The sequence below is a fragment of the Vicugna pacos genome, chromosome 8 (genome assembly GCF_048564905.1).
Source record: "Vicugna pacos chromosome 8, VicPac4, whole genome shotgun sequence".
Lineage (NCBI taxonomy): Eukaryota > Metazoa > Chordata > Mammalia > Artiodactyla > Camelidae > Vicugna > Vicugna pacos.
Genome location: NC_132994.1, coordinates 9,469,001 through 9,496,251, shown reverse-complemented (window position 1 = coordinate 9,496,251; position 27,251 = coordinate 9,469,001). Strand labels below are relative to the sequence as shown.

The 27,251-nt window shown below is 40.1% G+C and overlaps 2 protein-coding genes and 1 long non-coding RNA gene across 9 annotated transcripts in view; 2 read left to right on the top strand and 1 right to left on the bottom strand.

The window, feature by feature from the left end:
* Window positions 1-17,813, top strand: part of FILIP1 (filamin A interacting protein 1) — a 191,838-nt gene extending 174,025 nt beyond the window's left edge. For 4 of the 6 annotated variants that reach the window (XM_072965514.1, XM_072965515.1, XM_072965513.1 and 1 more), the window contains exon 6: window positions 2,343-2,677. In XM_072965514.1, the coding sequence (XP_072821615.1) occupies window positions 2,343-2,549 (207 nt within the window). In that variant the 3' untranslated portion in view covers window positions 2,550-2,677. Of the gene's footprint in view, window positions 1-2,342; window positions 2,678-14,054 lie in introns of those variants that run through there. The other 2 variants (XM_006216117.4, XM_031680277.2) reach the window with 1 other exon arrangement.
* A 1,466-nt stretch (window positions 17,814-19,279) lies between these two features.
* LOC140697636 (uncharacterized) lies at window positions 19,280-24,137 on the bottom strand. The gene is made up of 2 exons (XR_012074787.1): window positions 24,044-24,137; window positions 19,280-19,627 (listed from the first exon to the last, which is right to left on the bottom strand). It is a non-coding gene; the product is annotated as an uncharacterized lncRNA (long non-coding RNA).
* The window catches only part of TMEM30A (transmembrane protein 30A), a 42,046-nt gene continuing 38,446 nt past the window's right edge, over window positions 23,652-27,251 (top strand). The window contains exon 1 of one of the 2 annotated variants that reach the window (XR_012074786.1): window positions 23,652-24,122. Coding sequence is in view for 1 of the 2 variants with exons in the window: in XM_006216118.4 (XP_006216180.1) it covers window positions 23,886-24,122 (237 nt within the window). In the remaining variant the exon portion in view is untranslated. The remainder of the gene's footprint in view (window positions 24,123-27,251) is intronic. The other variant, XM_006216118.4, reaches the window with a different exon arrangement.

The following is a 27,251-nucleotide window of genomic DNA, read 5'->3' as shown; positions in this document are numbered from 1 at the left end:
ATGACATAGAAGAATGTCTACTATTTAGATAATAATTTAAACTGGCAAAAATTGTGATTTCTAGTCCCTGAACAAATTCTTCTGCATATCTTGGAAGCTCTTAAGAAAGACAGGAAGCTTATTATTTAAGTATAGAAACTATGGCTCATTTTCCCACGTCTTCATGTAATTTACTTTAATTCTCCATGCACAAACATAGGCCCAAGACAGGCTTCCAAGTGTGAATTACTAATTGCTCTGCTGGCAAAGCTTTTTGTTACTGACTCTACAGGAGCCAAATAGCATTCAGAACTGCTCACCCTTCTCAAATGGTTCAATCCTGCTTTTTAAGGAACACAGTGCATAGCTTGGATTTTTATAAAAGAAGTGGAGGTGTAACTGTTGTAATTTAGAGCTGATTTTCTGCTGAAACATCTTCCCATTTTTTAAAGGTCAGAACAGGATAGCCTTACCTTCTGTAGCAACATGTTGGGTGACTGATTAAAGCCCATACCCAAATAGGATTTCAAAATAACTGTGTAAGATTTCTAAGGCCTAAGCGATAGCCCACTTACTTCAGGTATACCAGATCCCATAAAGCAAGGACAACAAAAATTTTGGGACACGCATCTCAGAAAATGAATAGTGTGGCTAGTTTGTGTGTGCATTTATTCCACATTTATTGAGTGTTGGCTACACTTTAAGCATGGGGTTAGGTGCTGACTGTAAAGAGGACCTGTAGAAGTTCCTGGTCCAGTGGGAGAGGCAGGATTGGAACCTGCCTAGTGGTCCTATGGAAGCAGTAGATAGAAAGAAAGCACCGGAGAAAGCTTCCCACGGGGAAGAGGTTTTCACAGATAGGGAGAGATTTTTGAGAAGGAAAGGGGAAGGAGTGTGGAGAGGACAGTGTGTGCACAGGCATGGCAGTGTGGAGGGGCTGGCATGTTGGGGAACGGTGAGCAGTCCCTTTGTGCTGCAGCAGATGGGCGTGGGGACGAAAGGCAGGAACAGAAAAGGAGAAGCACCCTGGGTTGGATACTGAAGAGGTGTCAGTCTTACGAAATTGGCATTTAATGTTGGGGAATAGACAATGGGAGCCATCAAGAGGGAAATGATTTAAAAAATTCTATTACTTATGTTCTAGATAGGTCGATAAAACAAAAGGATAACTGGAGGAAACAGGTTGAGGACAGGGATATTGTTAGAATTCTCTAGGTTAGAGATGGTATAGCCTTGAATTGTGGTCGTGAAATTGGAGGACAGAGATGTACTGAAGACAGAATCAAAGGTTTCATAACAAATTCAGTATAGGGGGTGGCTCTGAGGTTTCTGGCTTGGCTGTGAGGGTGGATAAAATGAGAAACCCAGGGGGCCTGCTGTCTGGAGAAGACAATAAGTAATGTTTGGGGCATGTTACATTTGAGAAGCCTGAGGGACACTGGCAATGCCTAGCAAGTGGTTGGAAATATTGGATCTGCATTTAAGGAGAGCACTGAGGGCTCAATGTCCCAGGACTCATCAACACGTAGGGTGATAACGGAGGCGATGCTCAGGGTGGGTGTGCAGAATTGAAAGGGGGCTGACGATGGAGCATGATGACACCCACATTTAGAAGGCAGGCCAGGTAGAACCAGGTGCCACCACGAGGTGAAAAGGAGTAATCAGAGACCGAGGGGAATGGATGAGACCCAAGGGAGAAATCACAGCAAGAGTTTTAGGAGCACTTAAAGAAGGAGGGTGTGGTCTCAGCAGTGACAATAAGAAATGAGAAGGGGGGAGGGTATAACTCAAGTGGCAGAGCACATGCTCAGCATGCACAAGGCCCTGGGTTCAATCCCCAGTATCTCCCCTAAAAACAAAAACAAAAACCCAAAACAAACAAACAAAAAAACTCTAATAATAATAAATAGACCTAATGACCCCCCCTTCAAAAAACAAAACAAAACAAAACAAAAAAAATGAGAAGAAAAACAAAAGCAAAAAAATGAGAAAAACTGGCTGCTTCTAAAGAAAATGGAAGTCATTTGGGGGACAGGAGGAGTGAAGATGGCTGAGTTTGCGCCAGGAGGCCCGTATTTTCTCTGTGAAATAGGACCGAGGGTCGTCCTCAGGACGGGTGAGGAGGTGGGTTCAGGGCTTGGGAAGGAAAGGAAGTTTGGTAGAGATATTTCGGGAGAGGGAAAGGGAGGCAGTCAGAGTGGGCTAGACACCACCTCCAACTTTCTCACCATCATTTTACCCGGGGAGGGGGTGATCCGGGGGTGGTCCGGTGGCGAGAGCCCTGCTTACGTTCAGATCCACGGCATTTCCAGGGGGAAACTCACCCGCGTCGCCCTCGTGTTTCTGTATTTTCTCTCTTACAGTCAGGACAAGACGGGTCATCCCAGCGGCCTACACCCACCCGCATTCCTATGTCAAAAGGTATGAAAGCAGGAAAGCCAGTAGTGGCAGCCCCAGGAGCAGGAAATCTGACCAAATTCGAGCCTCGAGCTGAGACTCAGTCTATGAAAATAGAGCTGAAGAAGTCTGCAGCCGCCAGCACCGCCTCTCCCGGAGGGGGGAAGGGCTGAGGGCAGCGGCTGGGGGTATGTTGTGCAGACGCTGCTGCTGCCGTGAGAACCGACCGGTCCGTTCGTGCCAGCTCTTTCCGTGTACTAATTTAAGTTTTTAATTTCTTGTTCATAAAATAATCAACTAATAGCCCCGTGTCTTTCCTATTTTGTGAATGTGTTTTGATGCTGGGGAAGAGGACTAACCGGCAATACTGCTGCGTGCGGTGTGCTTTGGGGAGGAGGCGGGGCCTGACTTCCAGACCCGGGTTTGCTTCTAGGAAGTGGCCCCATCAGTCAACCCTGTAAGACATGGGGGCTGGGTCACATCCTCTCCAAAGCCGACTCCATATTTCCTAATTATAAATCAAATTTAATAGGCCTTGTTTCCCCAATGATTGAATTTTCAAAAACCCTTTTATGAAATAGGAAATAGTTTGACAAGTGTCATTTGCCTCTGTCCAATTCCAAACTTGCTTCATGTGATGGAAAAAAACAAAAAACAAAAAACCCCCAAAAAACCGAAAACCAAAACCACCTAGTTATCACAGGGCCTGGGCCTCTAAAGTTTTGAGGAAAAAAAAAAAAAGCCTCTGAGATAATTTCAGGAAGCAATTTGAATGTGAAATAAAATGGAAATGAAATACAGACTCCTAAAAACAGAGTTTTACTTATTTGTGTGCCTGTGTGTATTACAAAGATTTTGGAATTTCAGAACCATCATTGTTAGACTCATGCTCTATTCAAGGGTGCTATTAATGTAAATTGTGGAGCTGTTTGAATAGAGCTGCCAAACGGCCCTTTATAGCTCAACAGAGGTTGTAATGGATTAAAAAAAAAAAAAGCAGAAAGTAAATTTTGATACATTGTTGCCAAGAAATAAAATGACATCATGCATAGCTTAATGGAATTGAAACATTTTCACAGTTAAGTGTGGAGTTTATGCCCAAGTATAGAACCAGTTCATGATTGTGTGTGTGCACATGTGCATGTGTGGTGAAGTGTATTATGATGACTTGTGTTTGTATCTTTGTCATTAATTTTAAGCATGTTTTAATAAGCATGAACAGTATGTGGATACAAAATACCAGGTATCTGTGAGAAAATTAACCATGTTAAAGTGGATGCGATGCTTCGTAGTCAAATAACCACCAATGAGCTCAAGGCTAGCAATCCCTGGCTTAGCATCTGAGGTCTAGGGTAGGCAGCACCTTTGTCAAAATCTTTGAGCCAATGGAATGAACTTTACAACAACACAATAGGTGCAAAGTTACAGTTTGGTATTTTCCACTTCTGAATTGTGAGGTTCCAAAACCCCTCACAATTAGTCCCTGCTCTTGATAGTTGGGAAAAGGTAATATTTTTTCAAAAAGATGCACAATTGGTTTTTAGTCCAGGAAACATCCTGCTTCGTAGTAAAGAGGCTGTCCTCTGAGCTGTTTCCACCCTGGACTTCCTGTCCCTTGCAGAACCTGGGCTTGAATTGTGTGTGATGGAGGTGGACACCTCCCAGTGTTCACGTTCACTTCATCAGAGCACGGTTGCCTACAGCTTATCAATTGTCAGCAGCTGTATTTAAAAACGCTGAGCAATCACGGTAGACGCGCCTTAATAATAAAATTTCAAGGTAGAAGGAGAGGGAGACTTAAAAAAAAAAAAGACTTTCTGAACTATAATTTTGAACGAGTTTAAACAAGAGATCTTGCCATTTTGAATACTGGCTTATGTTCCTTTAAAAGGGAATTTTCCCCTTTTGTAAAGTGGGCATCATCTCTTTGGAAAACAGACTCCCAACTGTGTTTCAAACGCCTCCCTGGCATCCAGGGTATTTAATGTTATTGTACCATGATGCCCGGGCTTTGAGTAAACGAAGGTGTCAAATGCACAAAACGCTGCATTCCTTTTGACTCTCCCTGCCCTTCTTCAGTGACTTTTATCCTAATCTACTGTCACTGCTGTTGTTTTTGCTGTTTTTACCTGCTCACACCATGCTTCCACCGGTTCTGCCTGGAAGTCCATACCATCCTCAGGGAGAGTGCTGCAGAAGGCTTAACAGTGCGTGTGCAGGATGTTGCTACATCTGGATCTTGGAATGCAGCCACCTGCAAAGCACAACTGCTAAGAAAACTTGGCAGCCCAACCCATATTCACTTTTCAGAAATGATAAAGAGCGGCCGCTGTGGCAGTGTTTCTTTGTAATTTTAGAACCAACTCTACGTTTATTGGATAGCCTTGTTTTAAACTACATATTAGAAAGGAAATCCACTGGGGACAGGAGGTGGAGAATTCAATGCACTCCAACTCCGGCTTCTATTTGTGAGTATAATGTGCTTAAGATGCAGTTTAATGTGCTTTTAAGAGAGTGAATGGGATTAAAAAGTTAGAGTCTTATCCCATCCGGGAACATAGTATCGTGTAAATAACGGGTCTCACCAGGACTGCTGTGTATAGATGCTGGCAGGTCCCGCCCTGGGGAAGGCAGGGGTGCCATTTCCACAGATTTCAGTGTGACGGCGCCCCCTGGGGACTTGCAGGGAGCAATCCACACAGCTACCCTCCTGAGAATCTTTTTTGTGTGTTGGCTGTTTCTGCAGACTACCATGGTGGCCATGCAGCACGCGTGGTACCAGAATTGTTCCAAGACAGGGCACAGCCCAAAGGGTATTTATCATTCCCTGAAAATGACTTTCCTGCCTGGGTTACCTGCTTAAACAGAGTCATTGAGTTTCTACGGGCATCTTTATTATATTTTCAGTGAGGACAGATTAGTGGGTGGCAGTTGGGCTGTGCAGGGATTTCAGTGTATTCATTAAGGGTAGGGTGTTACCAGATTGCTTACCTGAATGTCTTTAAGAAAGAAGTGAAGAAACGTCTTTGATGCGCAGTGGGCAAAGAGTATAATTTCAGGGAAATGAAAACATGTCCAAGAATGTAAGATGTACAAAGATTTGAATTTCTCATTCCTTCATAGATTTGGAATATTGGGGAAAGAGTGAGACTTTCCTGATTGGGAAAAACCCAGCGCTATTAGATTAGAAGAGCACGTTTAAGTGGGAGGCAGGGGCAGAGAGAGAGAGGAAGAGGTAACAAGATGAGCCCAGAGAGGGTTTCCCAGTAAACAGCAATGTTTTATTCCCAAACTTCCTCCACCCAGACGATAGTGTTTTCCTCCTACTTCCTCCTCCAGGGTCTCATCACTGGTTACCTCCTCATCGTCGGCTCTCTCAACTTCTCCTTTTCACCTGTTACCTCCACATAGGAGATCGCTAAGCTCCAGCCTCTCCCATTTTAGCACAATTCCTCCTTGAGCTGTGCCATCCTCTGTAGCTACTGCCCTGTCTCCCTCCTGCCCAGCGAAGCCATTGACTGAACACTCTACCTTTTCTGCCTCCACTTCCACACTTTCCATTTATCTCTAATTACTTTTTATTTTTGTTCAAGTAATTCGTATGCATAGTTAAAATATCAGCCAGTGCTGAAAGACAATGAAAACAGCTGTTGCTTACCTCACCCCTACTCTTCCAAACTCACTTCTGCTCCCTGGAGAACATCCTTTCTCACTCTTAGCTGTTTCTTCTGGTGTTTATCTCCATATTTTTAAATAATGTGCTTGTACTCTGACTTTTCATTTATACATTTTAGATATCTTTTTTCTTCCCATTATTATTTTGACGTTTGAGGGTTTAGTCCTCTTACACGTCCCCTCTCTTCCCTTTTCCCCCATCCTCACAATATGATTACGTCACCTATTCTTCAGTAAATCAGCAGTCAGCATATGCATGTTTATATATTCATGTTTACAATGTAAATTTAAATATTGTTCTCTGCTGAGCCAAGTAGTGTACTATGATTATGTTTTCTTCCTCTTACCCCTTTTCTCCCTTTGAAAGGATAATTGCTTTAATTTTTCATCTGCTTGATTTTCTATATGTTTATCTATATTTTTTTCCCAAATGCTCCAACAGATCAACCAAATATCTACCAGTAATTTTTCTGGACACTGAAGCACATGAGTTTCATATTTTGCCCTGAGGGCCCTGCTAGTTCAGTCCTCTGCTTCCTTACTTAGTCTGGAAAGCTTGTCCTCTCTGCCTGCTGTGCAGCTGCTGTCCTGCTGTGCTTTTGCCTGCGTTGAATCCTCTGTTTCCTGGATTTCTAATCTATTTCTTTTGCTTATCTATCTATCTATCTTTTGAAATACATCTTCCAGTAGTTTCTACAGAGAAGAATCCTCCATCAACCTCCCTGGGGTGAGCTACCTGCATTCTGGAAATAGATCAGGGAGGTGAGGTGGAGAATCTCACAGTTTGGTGTGTAAATTTTTCATTCCCTTGCGTTCAGTCCATTCTTGTACCTAAGGCCAGAATTTCTTATGTGAGGTTTTTTTCCCCCCCGCCAGAAATAAACCCCTGATCTCTGGAAGGGTAAAAGTAGAGTGAGGTTATTCTCTTCTTCCTCTGTGACTAAGACATCTAATCTCCTTTGGGTTTCCTTTGATTTCTCTGACTGTCCCACCTCAGTCTCTCTTGCTGGCCCCTTGTTTCATGCATACATAAGGGTTGTTCCCCTGGTCTCTGTCAAAAGCCATTTGCCTACCCTACGTGCTCATTGTGATTATTATTATTTAAAAAAAAAACTCTTTTGGGGGAGGTAATTAGGTTTACTTAATTTTTGTTAGAGGAGGTACTGGGGATTGAACCCAGGACCTTGTATATGCTGAGCATGCGCTCTACCACTTGAGCCATACCCTCCCTACCCCATTGTGATTATTTTATTCATTCCCATGGCTTCAGTTATCACCCATACACTGATGACTACCAAACCTCTCTCCTACCATGTGCTCAAGTTTGTGCTGTACCTCTCCAACTCAACTTGCCTGAAAGCCATTCTCAACCCTCCCTCCATCATTCTTCCAAGTCTTCTCCTCCTCCTGTTATTCTGCACCTCAGCAGGGGTGTCCTGAGCTACCCAGTCACTCAAGAGAAACCTGGGAGCCATTTTTAGCCCCTCCTCCTGTTGCCCATCCAGTAGGCTCATTCAGCAAGTCTCTCATATTCACACCCCTAACACCTGTAGAAGCTGTGCCCACATCTCCATTTCCCCCATCACTGCCTGAGTTGACTTTGTAATTACGTCTCACCTGGATTACGCTGATGCTCTCCCAAGTGATCTCATAATCTCCAGCCTCCAAACTTCCTGACTCATTTTTCATTTTGTTTTCCAAAGTGCAGCCTGGTCTTCTGACTCCTCTACCTGAAAATCTTTCAAGGTTCTTCTTTATCTACAGAATGCAAGGCCAGCTCCTTGGTGTGGTGCTCGAGGCTCTGTGGCCTGGCTCCCTAACCTCCCCATTCTTCTGGGCACCTCCCTTTCCCTCATCTGGACCCCCCTCCTCCCCGCCCTCTTCAGCCCCAGGCCCACAGAACGACTCACAGCAGCCAGGCCACCTTTCCCTGACTTGCTCAACTTGTTCCTTGTCCCTGGACTGCCCTTCTCCTTTTCCTTTGGGCAGTTGTGTCCTTCTCTGTTCAAAAGCTCTTTTAAAATCATTGCCTCCATGGGAGAGACCAACCATGATTTCAGACTCGAACCTGGGGTTTAAAGCCTGTCATTTTATTTTTACATTTTTACAGTAAGGGCTGTAAAAAACGTGGCACTTACTGTACAGAAAGAAAACCGTCAGTTGGAGGATGGCTGGGAGTTGGGGAAGAAAGAGGTGCTCTTGCTCCCTCCTTTAGTCTGCATTGCAAACCTGTGAAAGTGATGTAGAGGGTCCTGACAGATCGTGTGTAGGAACACGGAGGGAGAGATAGGGTAGAATTCGGGGAAATCCAGGCACTGCCATTCTGGATGGGGTTAGTTACTTCCGTTTCTCCCCAAAGGCACCCTGGCAGGTAATGGATGCAAAACAACCGGGTGTCCTGGGTTAGGGAGTTCGTGCTCTTGAAGCTATCAAAAATGTGTGGAGAACTCAGGGGGCCTGAGATCTTTCTGTGAAGGAACACCTTTGAATGAATTGCAAATGGGTCTTTGCTCCTCCTCTCTGACTCCCCCTAGAGGAGCATGAACGACACTTCAGGAAAGAAAACGTTTCAGGTGATTTGTGAAGGAGCCTCTAAAATAGATCAGACAGGCTCTCATTTTAAAGGACCAACAACACCACCCATAAGCAGGATGAAGAAGGAGGATAGATATGAAGGGAAACATCCAGAGAAAGTGAATTGCTGAACGATGGACTAGAGACCCAAGGTAGGGCGAGTCCAGGAGACAGAGGAAGGCACGTACCCTTTGACTAGTCACCTTGCCTTGGCTTCTGGCCTGGCAGAATCTTTCATGATCCTGGCGTTCCTCACTTTACTCATAATAGGATATGCTGCATTCTTTTTTACTAGGCAACTTAAAAGATTATGCCATAACGCTTTCACTGAGAACCAATGATTAATTGCTTACCTGGTAAAAGTAGTTTTGGCCTCTCTACTCATGCTAATATTATGTCCGTGTGATGGACAGAATTGCAAGGTCAAGGGCTGTTCAGAGATGATCCAGACTGTAGAGGTTAAGAACATGATTATCTTTATTATTAAACAGGAAAACCAAAACCAAAACAAAACAAGAAAACCCTCAAGGCGTAGTGATGTCTAACTATCTTGTTAATCATGAAGCCAGTTCTTCAGTTTCTCCCAGTACATGATTCATGATTTCATACGATGAAATGACTTCAAGTGAGCAAAATGTATATTTATACATAGACTAAAATAGCCACTCATTGGGCCAAAGTAATATTGTCAAAGGATTTGAGATATTAAGATAACTACACAGAAAGTATGTGTGTCCAAGTTTTCATAACAGTACTTTGATGAATATCATTGTCCTTATCTACAAAGCACAATGTCCTTCTCAATTTTCACACATAATGTTGTTTTCCTTGTTATTCTGTGATCAGTCATCAACCTAAATTGAACTCAGCATCCAGCGTTAGCATCTGTGTCCAAAGAGTAGAACCTGACCATGCTTGGTTCAAGTATTTACCTATGTTTCCACCATTTAGTTTTTTTTTTAATTTATGATTAATGTTATATGTGGGAGAACTAGTTCCAATTTGCTTGAAACTGGGGATCAGTAATCTGACAGAGAGATAAGGATTAACTTGCCTGAAAAAAGAAGTTACCAGTCGTAACTGTGATGACTGGTAGCTTCTGCAACCTGGGGAGGTGAGGGTAGAATTTGGACCAATGATGGACTGGGAAATGTTTTGGAAGGAAGCAAATTATTAGGTGGTTGAGAAGCCTCGAGAGACTTTATATCATCTGATCCAAAAGTGTCCTGAAACAAATGACGGAACTGATTAGCGGAAGTGTTTTTTAATTAGCTGAGCTAAATCCAAAAGAAGGACTACAAGTCCAAGTCAACAGAGGAAGTTTATTGGACTTCCTATTTAAAACAGATGTTTTATCGGAGCTCTGATTAATGTCTGAATGTGATAATAATGTGACTGAATGCCGAAGCAGTTTATTAAAATGAACCTTAATAGTAAACAACATCTAGGCACCCCTACTTCTAAAAGGTGTAGAGAACATAGGACATTTTTGCAGGAGGATAAATCACCTTGCAGCGGGCAAGTTTAAAGCTGGGGTTTGGTAGCTGGTGGAGGAAGAACAGCTCTGTCTTAAGCTGGTGCCTTGCTCTCCAGGCAGAGCTCCTGGCAGGTGAAGCCACAGATCAGGGGAAGCGGGCCATACGCCAGCCAAATTGATGCAGAATCCAACAGGAAATGTTTTCTGTAACTTGTGCAGTTTCCTGTGGGTGAAACAGCCCTCCTTTGCTGATGCAAAGTCCTGCTACAAATTGAACTTCTGCTCTGTTTTGTCTTTAGTGTGTGAACTTGGATGCAGTCTATGAAAGTGATGTGATCTCCTTGACTAAAGTCGGTTTTTAAAATTCAGAGGTCAAGTGTTCCCTTGAGAGCTTGGCAGAGAATAAATGTAACTTCGCAGGGAGTACATCTATCTTGCTCCACAGCCAAGGCACTGTCCCAGGAGGAGTCAGAATGCCGATGTGTTGCCAGGTTGCCCCACTCAGCACGCCAGAGACATTCTCCCCAGACTTCTCCCCACATCCTGTCTTGTGTATACAAATTTGGATCTCAAGTCATCTGGGTGGCCATTGGTTTGGGGATACCACCCAAGGAGGAGAAATAATTCATCCTTGTAAGATCAGAAGTCAAGTGTAATTAGGAATTGTTCATTTGTTAAACTTCCTTTCCATGGGAGTTAGCTAACGGTTACCGCAATGAAAGAATGAGTTTATAAGCTACATCATTTCACCGTAATATCGTAAAACAAATCATGTATTTAATGTGTTACCTGAAGTTTCTTAAGAAAAAAAAACTCAAGATAATGCTTCAGAGAAACATATGGAAGAAAATGTCTATAAGTGTTTTGATAAACTGTTAATATAAAAATATGTATAAAAATCTAATGTCCTCATGTCCTCATGTGGATTCAGATTTAGAGTTTTTCCTTTTTCCAATTAGAAAAATGGAAATTTTTATTAAATGTCTACACATTAGAAGGCTCCAAATTTAAGTGCTTTGTTATCTTGAGTTTGCTGGTATAGGTAGTAATTAACTGTGGCCTTTGTTCTCAATCTGCCTATTATATATTCTACAGATTACCAATGTCACAAAAGTGGTATCTGTAAGATGAGAAAAATTACTATAGAATTGTACCTGATTTTACTTAGGTCACTTTAGAGTCCCCAAATGACCTACATTTGGGTTTTATTCTGAGATGACATGAAGACAGAGTTGAACATGGAATAAGATTTGCTCACTGACTTTTTAATTTCAATAAAATGTATGATATTTTTATTGTACTAAATCATAAAAATAAATAGGAATCAACTTAGAAATTCTGTCTTTAAACACACACACAAATAACTGTATTAATCCTCAAAGGTTTTTTGGGTTTTTTGCTGGCAACTATGTTCTCCTTATGCATCAGATAGTTTTGCTGTGTCATAAGTAACCTCAAAATTTAATGGCTTAGAACAGAATTTTTTATTTCTCATAATTTTGTGTATTGGCTGGGTGATTCCTATCTAAATCAGTTTACAGATTTGGGGAAAACATAGATAATAAACAAACATAGATATAATTAGTATACTTAATTAGTTTCAAATAATAGAGATACTATTATTTAGATCTTATTGCCCTATCTCTAGAAACAAGATGAAATATGCCTCCATGTATATAAAATAAAGTAAGTTGGGCTTAATTTTATTTCTTTAAATAAATTTTATGTATGTAAATATTAAATGCCATCTTTTATTATTTAAGTCGAATTAAATAAAATAAACTATTATTTAGCATTGTCAAGTATTTTTGAGATAGTCTTTTAAATATCATAATCTGATTAATAGCATTTATATATATACATCATGCATGGATTACCTGTTTGCTAATTTAAAAATAATAATAAAATGTAATGGTCCAATCAAGACACTGTTTCTATGTATGGACCCTTCTGCCATATATATTTTCACCAAATACTAATTCTGAAAAGCTGTTATCAATATGGAGATAACATGCTATCTATAATATAATAGATATATTATATTTATAATACTATAAAATGCTAGTATTAGGAGAAGGCAACTTTAGGAACTTAGGGGTTTGCACACTCAAGGCGAGAGAAAAAATTATTGTAGTCAAACAAAATGTTAGCCCTGTCAGGAACTTGTGAGATAATCTCTATACCCTCATTTTGTAGTGAGGAAACAAAGGTACATGCATTCTGGACTATATGTACAATAAAGACAATTCTAGATTTCACTTCTTTAAACGTATGTTTTCTGTGCTCTCTTAAGGGAGGAAAATGGGGGAGATACTTTAATTCTATTAGGGAGGTTGGAAACCTATGCCTTTTCACTCTTGAAACCTACTAGAGAAATTTTAAAAAAGAAAAAGGGCTGAGTGAGAAATAGCACTTTAATCCTAGACTCTGATTTTTAACTACATAATATTTTAATTAGTGCTTTTAGTTTTTGCCCGAAGATTTTGATATAGTTTTAGGCATGGAAAAAATCTGAAGCTAGAATAAATTTCCAATGAAAAAAATGAAATAATGGTTTTTATGGATTTCTGGTACAGTGAAAATCATATGTACGCTTTAAAAGCTTTACAAAACCTTCATAGCTAGTTATTATTAAGTATATAAAACACTTACACATTTCATTTTACTTTGCTTTCCTGTCTGTTTTATCCCAAATTCAGTGTAGGAAGGTAGAGGGAAAGAGCGGAAATAACTCCACCTAGTGGTCAGTGTGAAGTGAAGTGAATGAAACCAATTTAATAAAACTTTCTTTTTGACAGAGGACCATCCATCCACCGTACATAATTAGTACGAACCTATAGATCTATGACATAACGTGCTTTAATTAATGTTTATGTAGATATTAATTATCCAAGTGAAAATAAAATGTAAATAGTGCGTATTTGAAACTAAAGGGAAAATAATAAGTGGAAATTTCCTCACGCTATTGATAAACCCTGGTATTAGTTGACAGGGAAGTAATACATTTTTCAGGTGGTACAACCATTGGAGGCTTAGGTTTTTCTTTCCTCTGCTCTTTATAATCTCAGCAAAGGCAAGACTCTGTTTCGTTTTGCTCACCAATGTAATATCACGCCCAGCACACTGATGGGCATGTTGCAGGGCCTCAGTGACAGAACGAAGAGAAAATGATGGTACGTGTTCGTGAAGGCATGAAGGTTAAGATAAAAGTGAAATCAGTCCGATAACTATAATGATTACACAGCCACTGTGGCTGGTACTGTTCTATTTACTATCTCGATTTTTTTTTTTAAAGGAGGTACTGGGGATTGAACCCAGGACCTTGTGCCTGCTAAGCACGTGCTCTACCACTGAGCAATACCCACCCACCTCGATCTATTTTTTATTTACTTTTATGAAAATGAATTTAGATCTAAAAGCATGTGCAGAGTTATGCAATAAGGAGCAGTCAGAGACAACAATGAGTCATCTCTGTTTAGTGACTTTTTAAGAATAATACACATTCCTAATAAAAACACAAATCCACACACATGAAAAAATAACAGAATGTGAATGTTGGTCAGAGCAGAAGCAGTATGGCTGAGAGAAAAGAGCTACTTCTAGGAAATAATCTGGTTTCCCACCGTGGACCTCGTACATAGTAATTACCGTCTTTGTGTTCAGTGCTTTGCTTGGATACAATCAATCAAGTATTGTTAGAACATTTGACCTGGTTTATAACAGGCTTTAAGAATTTGGGAGGTAAAACTCCAATGCCGATGTAAAGAAGTCACCCAAGAACAGAAGGAGCAGCAGGAGAAGCTATTGGGCTCATGCACCTGTTTTTGTTTGTTTGTTTCGTTCTGTAACATCTGTGGTCTTTTAGTGGATTGGTATGGTAACGATCCTCACCTAAAATACTGATCTGAGTTGCAGTTTGATTGAAAATGCCATCTCTTTCTTCTCTTTATAGAAAGCATCATCATCCACCAGTTACGTATGAACTCCAGATGAAATGGTAAACCAAGCACATACTGGGTGTGTGTACTTCCTCTGCATCCCTGTTGAATGGATAGTATTTCTACAGCTCTCCATCATCATTAAGGTCCTCCATGCTACTGATCGCTACTGGAAATAATTTTCTACTTCCAGTGAATTTTTTTTTTGAGGATATAAATGGAAAAACTGAAAACGGTGTTGCTGATAATATAAAAATAGTTGGCAAGAGCAGTTCAATCTTGGCGTCAAAAGGAACTTCTCCTCCTTTTGCAAAGCTTTCAGGTCCATGGGCACATGCTATGTAATTTATTTTTATAATACACTTTGTAATGTGATTTGTTTTTCCTAAAGTGTTTCCTTTTTCATAGTCTATGGCACATATATCTGTAGAATACATTGTCAGTTCTTCAAATGCATTGCTATTAGGGTATTCAAAAAGGTGACCTATACTTACTTTTATCAATTTGTTGTTTCTGGAAAAAAAAAAAGTGAAACACTCTATATATTTCCTGGGGCAAATTCAAGAAGTAAAACCAAAGCAGGAGATTCTGGGAGAGGTATTACTATTACTTGCACGATGCTGTGGTTCTGATTATGGTTCAACACTAACAAGTAACACTCTGATTAAAGAGTTTAAATTTAAAGACTTAAGCCAGTTTTTAAAGTTGCTCTTTCTGGCATTCTGTGCCAAAATCTCTGGATGAATTGCTTTTCATATGGAACAAGTTGGTAGGAGGGGCGGTATGAGTTGAACCAGTTAAGTGTTATTGGATCAGCTTCTACTGACAGGTCAATTATCTTTCTGTTTGCATTATTTGCTTATATGCACAGGACTTATAATAAGAACTGTGATTTCAGGATATTTCTCACAATCTAATCCAAATGAAAGCCTGAAAATAAAAACCAACCTAGATAGTATCAGCATCTTTTAAAAAATTGGTAAAGGAAATCCCTAGATAACATTTTTTTCTTGGTAGGATTTGGACAGGTTTTCATAACCACATACAGGTTAGAAAATATATTCTTTAAAAATTCAAAGCCACAACATACGTTACTCAAATCTCAGTGTCAGACCTGCTGTTGAATTTTGGTTTCTGTGAAAATTTGCATTTAAATCTACTTGGAATCCTAAGAGTACAGGTTTTTTTTTTTTTTAAAAGACTTTGTTAATGTGGACATGTTTTCAATAAGGTCTTTAAAAAGATCATTTTAAAGATCAGTGAAGAGTTGATACATCAATTTCTAGATGCAGAAATCACGTATCCTGTCACTTTCCTGAGAGTGAAGAAAGAATGCTTCTGAGGGTCACGCAGATAACTAGAAAGCACACGAGTAACACTGTTGGCCCATTTCTCAGTCCACAAGTTGTACCCGGGTTCATAAGGCCATAGAGAGGGGTCTGCACTGAATCTCAGGAACAGAAAAATTAGTGTTGGATTTCCTTCCCTCTGTATCTTTGGAAGGTTTTAAGTATACCTCGTGGAATTGGCAAATCATATTCAGCAGGTATTATAAGTTAAACAACTATATTTTATGTAAAATTAGCTTTGATTTTTGTGAGGAAACGAAATGCTACAGTAGGCTTGTCTCAGCATGAATGATTGTGAATGCATCACAGAACCTGCAGGGCTTTCGTTACTGATTAAGAAAACTAGAGTGTGTCTGTGTGAAGATTTAAAAATTTGTTCTGATGGGTTTTGATTTCTGAAAGTGCGTCTGAACTGTAATGACAGTTTCAATTAGGAAAGGGTTTAGTCTTGTTACATTTATTGACTCACAGTTAAGTCCCCTATTTGCCACTGCTTACATGTCTGATGGCAAAAATATTCTGATCTATCACAAGCAAATAACTTTCTCAACGTGTGGGAACTTTATTAAACTAATAGTGAAAATGTTAGAGGGTAAGACTATTTAAATAATTCCTGGTTATAATTTAAAATGTTACAAGTAATTTATGTATATTTGGATCTAAAGTTTTTATTTCCCCTGAGTTTGTAATGAAATTCGGTACTTGCAGTGCAGAGTGAGGATGATGGTGCAATCAAAGTCACTTAGATGGATGGTGCCTTTTTCTGCCCATGCTATGCTTAAGTCCTCTGTTTAAACTCACGTGGAATCTGAGTGACAGATGTGTAAAATGAATCTAAATTAATTTAAAAAACTAATGGTCCTGAAATAAAATAATAGAGTATTAAAAATAAAACAACCAGATTGTAAACAGTCATATTCCAATACCAACATCCAATTGAAACAATTGCCCCCATGTGCAATCCTGGCACCATCTTAGGCTCACATAATTTCTACATCTTTTATTGTAAATAAATTTCCAATCATCAGTATGAATGAGAATCAGTTTTGAATGGAGTAATTATGTTTTCTGAAACATAGTCATAATTAGTGTTTCCAGCTTAAGGCACAATTGAATTAATCCATTATTCAGCCCTTTTCTTTTTGATGAGAGAGTGGTTTTTGAGGGAATATGCTGCAAACATGTTTTTTCAAGTATTTCATAAAATATTAGGGTTTGATGAAGATAGTGGTAGAATAAATATTCCAGATATTAGATGCCTGGAATGTTCACGAAATATGAAGAATTAATTGTATCTTAGGACAACCACTTAAAAAAATTCATGGTGCGGAAAAGCTAGCTTAAACACACGCAGACACACGAAATTATTCACAGCTTCTAAAAATCAGTGATGAAGCAAAAGTAAATGGTGTATCAGACAATGTAATATGGTTTGTGTCTTTTCTTTTGATACTGTGGTTGAATTTTCCTGGAAATAAAAAGAATAGCAAAAGTAGGGTGTGGTCATGAATCTGATGAGCAACAATTCTAAAAATAACAAAAATGCGAAATGGAAGTTTTAGAAAAACACATCTGGCACCCGAGGCATATATCCCCCTCCAGACTCCAGTGCTGTGCCTCTGCTAAAAATATGAATTAGAGGGCAAAGAGGAAAAACAATAAAAATTGTTGTGATAAATTCATAAACATCGGGAGAGTTTTGTGGAATTCATTTTGCTTAGTGGCTATTAAAGTTTTACTTTCTAAAGTTTTTAGTGTTTACTCCATAACTAGATGATGAAAACTGTGTTTGTTACCTAGGAAAAATACCATAGATTCATAAATTTGGACAGAAGTGTTTAAAGGTGCCATGACATGATACATTGATTTTCTGGTGTTGTTTTCTTTTTGTTTATGTTATTTGGGTAATTTTACCTCACCATTCACAGATTTTGTTATTTTAACAGTTTAGATTTGTATTTATTTAGATTTTGCTTTAAAAATATCAGATGTTAGTTTCTCCAATGTAAGAGGCTTATAATGTGATCAGATATTCTTTGAAGTCTTGCAGGTTTAATGGATTTTCAAAAGCAAAAGATTGCATTGAGAAATTCTGGAGCTACGTTCTATTTTCACAGCAGTCTCAATTTTGTCTCTTTTAAGTTTTATTAAATCCATGAGAAGTTTATCATTTTTCACTACAGCCGAGTGAATTTATGGATATGTACTTGTCTTTTATATGAATGTAATATCCAACTTTCAGTTCTTCACGGGCTATTGAAATTATTTAACCCATTAAGATATTCTCTGTGTTATCTCCCAAGTCAACCGTGTTTATCAAAATCTCACCAGAGTGAGAAAAACAATTGTGATATGAAAGCATTGTGCAATATTCTTTTTTGAGTTGGAACATAATATCCATCACATTAAAATCATTTAAAATGAGTATTCGACCTTTTTTTTCTTAAAATTGTTTACTTCAAAATATTTTTCACTTCTGCATTTTGTATTTTCTTGAAAATATGGTGCTTCTCACAGTGCATAAGCAGAAGCAGTCCAGCAGATCCGCCAAAATGAGAGATGCTCTTCCTCTGAGTTACATCTCAGTTTGATTCCTTAGTGAGATGAAGACTGCAAGACACCAAGAGATGGAACTGGTTACAGGGGCCCCTCTCCCTCTGAGCCGCACCAAGTGCATCATCGACCAACATTCAGATATTTTCTACTGTGTTCCGCCGTCAATCTTAAGGTGGATTACTTGGTAGAGCAAATGCTCCGGAAGTTTCACCAGCAGTCCACAGCCCAGCCTCTGCCAGGGCAGTTGGGTGATGGTGTCAGTGAAGTGGGGTGGAGATGACGGTGGGGTTGTGCTCTGAACCCTTTTATTTATCCACCTTGAGCCAGAAATGGTGGTCTGTGGCCATAGCCAATCCTAACTTATCTTTGCCTTGTTAGGTTTCTCATGTTCATTGTCTAAAGATAGATATATCAAAAAAGCAGGCAAGGATGATGTCTAAACAAAGAAGCCTTGCACAGGAAAGGTGCAGATGTCAGGGGTCTTGCCCACAGGGCAATCTTTGGCTTTTCTTCTTGGAGGAGGGGAGCCCTTTGGTGCGCGTGGTTTCAGAGCACTGGCCCAAAGTCTCTTTGCTTCACGAGTCCCCAGGAGAAGGGGTCTCAGGATTTCCCCTGAATTTGCTCAAGTGGATTTGCTCCCTTTGAGCCCCGGGCTAGAGTCACTTCTAATGAGAACATGGATAGAGAAGCTGGAGTGACTTCCCGGGCCCTGGGCTTGTTAGCAAATTCTTTCCTTTTTTTTTCTTTAAATGTTATTAAAATTGACTTTTGAAACTTGTGTTCCATAAATCCCAAGACACCTGTGAAAGATGTCAAACAAAGAGGTCTCTCTTCAACTGGGGCAACCTTAGTGACTGCATGTCTCCGGGCACAGCAACATGTCCGCAGATAATGGTTGGAACCCGGTTCCCTAAATTTCCCAGATAATTTTTTAAAAATTATTTTATTTTATTTTTTTGTGGGGGAAGGTAATTAGGTTTATTTATTTTTATTTTATTTATCTTTTAATAGCGGTACTAGGGATTGAACCCAGGACCTCGTGCATGCTAAGCACATGCTCTACCACTGAGCTATACCCTCCCTGCCCAGACAATTTTTTTTTTTTTAAGATAATCAGTCCTTTAGTTTCCCCTGGCATTATTTCCAGCATTTCTTTCAGAGATAAGCATCTTTAGGAGGAAAATCTTCTTTTGTTTCTTTTCAGGAGTCCATTTGTCCCATTCTGCCCTTACATTGCCCAGCACTGGTGTACAAAGCTGTCTTCCCAGTTTGACTGTAAGCTTCTCAAAGGCAGGACTTGCACATTAGTCACAGGGAAGACAAGATATTGGATAAATGTTTGCAAAAGGCACTGTAATTCCTTCTCCCAGCTGCCCTGTCTTCTTTCCCCCCATCTTTACAGAACCTTTCCATGACCATAGCCACATTCTCAGTTTGGGTCTTTCTGGCTCCCACTGCATACTTCTTTCTCCTCCTTGAGAGCAAGAAATACACACAGTCAAAATGGCAGGGTGTTTCATAGACACTTAGTTGTTGAGTCAAATCACAGAGGGTTCCTCCATCAGCAGTAGGACCTCAGCCAGCGTGTTTGGTGCCAGATCTTCCTCACCATACTGACCCAGCTGCTGATTCTTCCTTTGCAGGAGCCTCTGTGCCCATGGAAGGTTTCAGATGAGGAGTATCTGGATTAAACAAGAAAAAACTCAGTAATCACTGATTCTAAGAGAAGATATTCTCTCTGCAAGGACAAAGTGCCCTCATCTTACCAGAACACCGGATGGTCTATGCTAGCCTAACAAGAGCGATGTGTTCAGGCATTTTCAATTCACAAAGAGGCTAAGCACTGGTTCCCACATACAGCACTGTAGGCAGTGGGGAAAATGGACTACATAAGCAAACAAACTGAGTATCTCCCAGAAATGGAGGGTACCAGAGATCTCTGTTTCCAGGCAAGGGCATCCTGCTAAGACCTTGCTTGAGAAAAGGAACATGATCAGCCAGGATATACGGTTTTACATACCATTAATTGTAAGTGCAGTATAAGGTTCAGCTTTCTCTACATCCCTTTATTTTTGATTCAATTGTCTCCTGGGTGGGGAACCACAATATCCCTAAGACCTTAAGACCCATTTCCTTAGTCTAGCTTTTGACATCATAAAGAGGATAAGGTGCGGTACCTCCCCAGACCCCCTATAACTTCCTGTGCACACATCTTATATGGCGCTGACCTCATTCTATTTCAACTGTTTGTTGGCAATTGTTTCTCTCACTAAAATGTGAGTTCATTTGGAGTAGGTCAGGTTAGTTTTACAAGATTTATTGAATATCTTTTCTAACCTAGACACTGCCAGCTGTTGGAGACATAGAAACGAATAAACACTATCTCTGACTCTGAGAAGTTGGTATCTAGTAGGAAAGGCAGATGTAAATATATTTTTCAGTAGGTGCAAGGATAGAGGTATGTGTAAGTTGCCTTGCGCCCAGAGAGCAGTTCTAATATCAGTTTGAGGGAACAAAAATTCCTCAAGTTGGCTGCTGACCTGAATCTTGAAGTTTGAGTAGACAATTTCAATAGAGGAGGGGTCTGAATTTGGGGAGCAGTGGGTCGCTGCCTGGGTTTAGGAATCAAAGACAGTGAGTGCAGATAATTCCTCTCCGAAGATTCAGTGACAATTAAAATGATGTTGTGGAACAGTGTGTCGAACTCCTACCTTCTTCCTTGGTGTGCTCGTCAGAGGGAAATCCTAGGAAGTCTTGGTGTTTGTTGTCATAAATATTTCGTTCCAGTGACTAAAATGGAACTAACCAGGCTCAGTAAAAATTGACTTTCACATTTAAGCTCATCTTATTAAAGTCATCCTTCAAGAATATGTTAGTTACTTTAAAGCAATAAACGAGCAACTTCACAGGTAGCAGTGACCCAAGTGTTTCAAAAACAAAGCGTGATGCACTGCCTGCCACACCCGTTCCCTGCAGACTTCCAGTAATTTAAAACTTGGACTAACGGCAAAATGTAAGTTAAAGGTAAGTCTAACAATAGTCCAAATATATGATTTATAAGGGATTAATTTTTTTGTTTGTTTTATGAAGGGGTGGTAATTGGGTTTATTCGTTTATTTCTATTTGGAGGAGGTACTGGGGATTGAACCTGGGACTTTGTCCATGTCAAGCATGCGCTCTACCACTTGAGCTGTACCCTCCCTCCAGGGGCTAATATTTTTCAACTTCTACTTTCTTATATCTCTTGATGATTCTCACAGAGTATGGAAAGTCTCTTTCCTCCACTGCCCTCCCTTTTTAAAAATAATTTCACTGTTACACATGTCACAGCTATCGGTTGGCTGTCAAACAAGAAATTGTAACATCATATTAAAAGAGAACCCTTACCAATAACTGATGGCACCTATTGGAAAAATATATCCATGGGATGTAATCAGCTAAGGTTCTATATAGTGGCAGTCACAAAGTCTGAAATCTCATAAGAATTATATTCTTTCATTTAAAGAAACTGTGGAATTATGAGAAATGAAACCTTATTTCCTTCCCTGGACAAAGTTCTTAGGCTGTCTACTAAGGAATTTTGGTGTCATTGTCTTTCCTCTAATGAGAAACCATTAAAATATCTTGTTCTACTTGTATTTCTGATTACTGACTGTGGTTATTCATGAACTTGCAAAATTTTCATCACAACACCAATGACCTCAGGCTAAACAGACAATCTCTCAGTATGAGAAGGAAAGGATCTTCTTAAAGGCCTAACTGAAAAAGTTTAATAACTACATTACATAAAAATAAGGAAAAGGTCAGCTTTAAAAGAAGTAATTTTTCAAGATCAGTTTGGATCAATCCCTGTTGCAATAAACATAAGAAATCAAATTTATTTTACTATTGATAAAAAGTTAATCGTAGTTGATCTAAGAAAGAAATGGAAAATTTTGAGCTAACCTGCGGTTTATAACTTGGGAGACAGTCTTTCAGAAATCTCTGAGAACTGTTCTGTCCGTTAGAGGTCAAACACAGTATATACGTTTTTGAGACAAAAAGTTGTATGTAAAATGATGTATTGACAGTTTACACACTCCAGATCTGCACGTACAAAGGGAGTAATGGGTCATCCTGACTCTTTGCAAGATGAAGAAGGAAGGTTATCTCCTAAGGAGATCTGGTTAATACAGATGCACAATATACACTAAAGGGGAGGGAGGATGCCAAAATGCGCAGAAAAAAATTTCATCTTCAAATTTTTCTTGTATTGTCATAAAATATGAATTTTCATTTCATCAATTTCCCCTTTTTGATCATTCATCTTTTAATACAAAGCGCTAGGTGAGCTAACATTCGGTCTCTCGATGCCAGGGTGGTTGCTTTCCTGCTTGGGTCCAGCATGTCCCTGGATGTTGGGTTAATAGCCTGATTCTTTTTTTCCTTTTAGGGGGTTGTACAGACACTGTGGAAGACAGTATGGAGGTTTCTCAAAAAACTAAAAATAGAACTCTCATACTACTCAGCAATGCCTCTCCTGGTTACATATCCCGTAAAACTGAGAACGCTAATTTGAAAAGATACATGCACCCCAATGTGCATAGCAGCATTATTTACAATCGCCAAGATATGGAAACAACATAAGTGGCCATCGACAGATGAATGGATAAGGAAAAGGTGTTATACGCACACCCACACACACACCTACACACACACACACACATACGATACTACTCAGCCATAAAAAAGAATAAAATGTTGCCATTTGCAGCAACACGGATGGACTCGGTATTATGCTAAGTTAAATAAGTCAGAGAAAGACAAAGTATTGTTTGATATCACACATATATGTGGAATCTAAAAATAAACTATGGAGCATAAGAAAAAAGAAACACTCACAGGGAACTAGTGGCTATCAGTAAAGACAGGGAAAGGAGGAGGGACAAGATAGGGGTAGCGGATTAAAAGGTACAGATTTTAATGTATGAAAAAAGCTACAAGGATATATTGCACAGGGAACATAGCCAGTGTTTTACGAGACGCATAAATGGAGTCTAATCTTTAAAAATTGTGACTCACTGTGTTGTACACCTGAAACTTAATATTGTACGTTAACTATACGTCAATTAAAAAAAACCCTCAAAACAATGTGCAAAACCTAAACGTGTACACAGAAGATGCTTAAAGGAACGCGGAGTCCACTAATGTTAGAAAAATTAGAACAGCTCAATTAGGGACACGATAATAGGGTTAACCAAGTGACATGATTTAATGAGGACAAAAAGGTCACCGACCACGCATCCCACTTAATATTTGCGCCCTGAGTGAAGTTTTTTTTTTTCAATTACAGAAAGTCGTGGTTTTTATAACTCAAGCAAACACGGTCAATCACACAAGGCTCAGGGTCCTTCGGTGTGGTCTTTTCAATGCTCCAATCCCCTTCGAGGTAAAACAAGACCTGTCTGGCGCGGACGCCACCCGCTCCTGGGCCGACGGCGGTGGGACCTGAGACCCGGATCCGCCGTCGCCATGACACCGAAGCTGCCGGGAGGCGTGGGCGAACACAACCTTCCACTGTGGAGACAAGATGCGCCTATGGCGCAAGCGCGAGGCCTCTGCGCCCCTCCCCCAGGGCCGCGCATGCGCAAACGTAGCTTCATGCTCTATGGCTAGAGGCCCTCACTTTGTCGTCACAGGGCAGATGATCAGGCTTCGTCTGCCTATTCCCTCCCTCTTCCATCCTCCTCCCTTTCCCCCTCCCCTTGTCCCTCAGTCTTCTCCCTCCTTCCTCTCTCCCTCCCTCTGGCGTCCCCTGTCGACTCCCGCTTCCGGTCGGCGGCCGTCTGCGGAAGGGTGTCCCGCCTCTTCCGCCTTCACAGCGGAGGTGGCGGCGGTGGCCAGCAGGCGGGTTCCCTGGGCGGTCCACCTGCGCGTCGCGGAGCCGCGCCCTGGGGGTCGATGGCGATGAACTATAACGCGAAGGATGAAGTGGATGGTGGGCCCCCGGGTGCTCCTGGGGGCACCACTAAGAACCGGAGACCAGATAACACGGCCTTCAAACAGCAACGGCTCCCGGCTTGGCAGCCCATCCTTACGGCTGGCACGGTGCTACCTACCTTCTTCATCATCGGCCTCATCTTCATCCCCATTGGCATCGGCATCTTCGTCACCTCCAACAACATCCGCGAGATCGAGGTGAGCGGAGGGGAGGCAGCGGCGGTGGGACTTGGCGGCGTTGAGGGGGCGAGGGGTCCTCCCGTCTGCCCCACTCCTTCCCGGGCTCCCGGGACCGGCGGGCCCCGCCCTCCCCCACCTCTCTCCCTCGGGTTCTTCTTTCAGTTTCTGCGAGTTTTCGGAATTTGCAGTTTTGCCCGCGCTTCCTCTCGCTATTTACACGTTACAGAGGGAGTGAAATGTTGTATGGAGAGTGTGGGTGAGGGGAAGAACGCCCCTTTGGTGGGCGGTTTGTGTGGTATGAACCTCCAGCGAAGGTTAAAAGAGAAAAAAAAAAAAAGAAAAGTGGAAAGAAGTTTCGTGGAGATGAAACTCCCGGAGAATTGACACGGTCAGAGTTTCATTACCTGTGTGGGGATTATCCCAGGACACGGAAATTAACACTTTAGCCATTGTTGGGGAAAGGATCCAGAGTCATAGAGGCACTGATGATTTTTATGTAAAGCTGTCATGTTAGCAGATCACACATTGCGACCTATGACCGAAGTGTGAACAGTACCTTTCATTTTGAGCTGATTGATGCTTTTAGTTGTAGGACATGATACCGGTAAAAGGTTACCTGAAACTTCAATTCCGATTTTGCTTTTAGGCTACATTGATTAATAACCATGCCCTACATTCGCCCTAGTTGCCCTCCCCCCCACCCGATTTTAAACTTTTTAAAAAAATCAATGACCACACACAGAAATATTTGTGGATCGCTTACTGAACATTTTACTGATATAAGACAGGATATAAAACTTGCGGGAGCATTTTTTTAAAATTGAAGTATAGTCGGTTTACAGTGTGTTAATTTCTGGTATACAGCATAGTGATTCAGTTATACATATATACATAATTCTTTTCATATTTTTTATTATAGGCTATTACAAGGTATTGAATATAGTTCCCTATGCTATACAGTAGAATGTTGTTGTTTATATGTTTTATGTATAGTAGTTAGTATCTGAAAATTTTGAAATCCCTCCAACCCCCCCACTCCCCATTCCCCACTAGTAACCATACATTTGTTTTCTATGTCTGTGAGTCTGTTTCTGTTTTGTAAATAAGTTCACTTGTCTCATTTTTTTAGATTCCACATATGAATGATATCATGGTATTTTTCTGGCTTAATTCTTTCTGGCTTACTTCACTTAGTATGAAAGTCTCCAGGTCTATCCATGTTACTGCAAATGACATTGTTCTTGTTTATGGCTGAGTACTATTCCATAGTGTATGTATTCACTGGATAACTTTATCCATTTATCTGTCGATGGGTATTTAGGTTGTTTCCAGGTCTTGGCTAATCTTTTTGCATTAGAGTTTCCTCCAGCTATATGCCCAGGAGGGGGATTGCTGGATTGTAGGGGAAGTTTTTTTTTTTTTTTTCAGTTTCTTAAGGAATCTCCATACTGGTTTCCAAAGTGGTTGCACCAGTGGGGAAGCACCTTGACTTCTGTCAGAGAAGCAATCATAATATCTTCACCTGTCTGCAGCAGTGAACCATAGGTTGATATATGATGTAAATACTTTGTGTAGATGTCCAGTGTTAAACATCTGCGTGTTATCTTTTCTTGAATATCTGAGAGTATTTTTATCTGTTTGAAAGGACAGGTACGTGTACCAGGTTCTCTTGCTTTCTTTTGTTCTATCAGATTATGTCACTTTTGTCCCCTCTAATTTTATTAAATACCTTTATGTTTATGCATGTGATTTAATAGAACTTTTAGAGAAATCTTATTTCAACTACAGGAATAGGCGTAAAAATACCTACTTTCTCGTTTAATTTACAGTGTTACCTGTAAAAGCAAAATCATTTTTTTAATTGTACAGTGCTCATTTCTGTGTTAATAATAAGAATAGTATCTATAGCAGAGTTTTTAAAACTCTAAAAATCTATTTAATAAAATTTACTAAAAATTTATTTTCAGTTTAATAGCTAGAGAAAGTATCACAATATGTCTTTTCAGCAAATATTTTTGTTTTGTGATTTTTATCTCCCTAGTAGTCCTTCAAATGTAGTACTTCTTGTTCCCCAACCACACCAGGACCACACATATCAGGATATGAGCAAAGTGATGTAATGCAAGGACCTTAGGCTCTAGGCTGGGTTCCAACTCAGCCACTAACTAGCTCGGTTTCTTGGAAAACAATCTCTCTGAGCCTCAGTTCCTCACCTGTAAAATAGGTAAATAATGCTTACTTTGTGAAATGTGAGAATTAGAAACAATAGAGATAATATTCCTGGCACTAAGTTTGTACAATAGTTATTGTTATGATCCCTGGTCGGGAGATGAGAAATGGAGTCAGACAGGTGGATATTTGCTAGTAAACTAGAAGAGTATTGTAAAATTGAGATAGAAACCAACCCAGATGTCTTCATTTCCAGTCTTAAGCTAAATAAAATTTGCAATTTTATATAAGGAGCATTTACTAAATTACTGGGACACAACTGTCAATATTTACTATACTATGAATATAAATGTTTACTTTCTTTAAAACTTTGGGATTCTGAAATAAAATAAGGTTCTTCACACTAAGTAGTTGGTGAAATGGGAATTTCTTAAACAGTTCTTATCTGTGTAATTCTGATTTCAGGTTGCCCGAAGAGTCTGCTGCAGCTTGATCTAGTTAAAAGGGCACAAGGCTGGAGGTGAAGTCCCAGCTTTTAGGTTGTGATCTTAGGCATATTTCTGAGTCTTGATTTTAATGTTACTGGAAGAGCCAGAAGATCCAGACTCGGTGGTCTGTAAGAGGCTGTACACTCTTAACATTCTTTGACTTCCAACTTTAATGTGATTTAAAGAAAAATGCTGCATATTCAAATTTTATCACCTTTGGAACCAGCGGAAATGAAAATCAGGAATGATTAGAAATTTTGTACCAATGCTGACGTACAGTTGTGCAGATAGAATAATTAAAAAAAAATTGTTGAATATGTAGAGAACTGATTCTGAATAGGGTCTGGAGTTATAAGAAAAACCTAGGGAGCTTTCCCGAAACACGCATTTGTTTCTGACTGTTCTCCACCCTTTCTCAGCCACTGGTTTAGTTTATGTTAAGGGTTATTAAAAGTAAACGTGTAATGAGAAGTTCTTACCAACATTCACT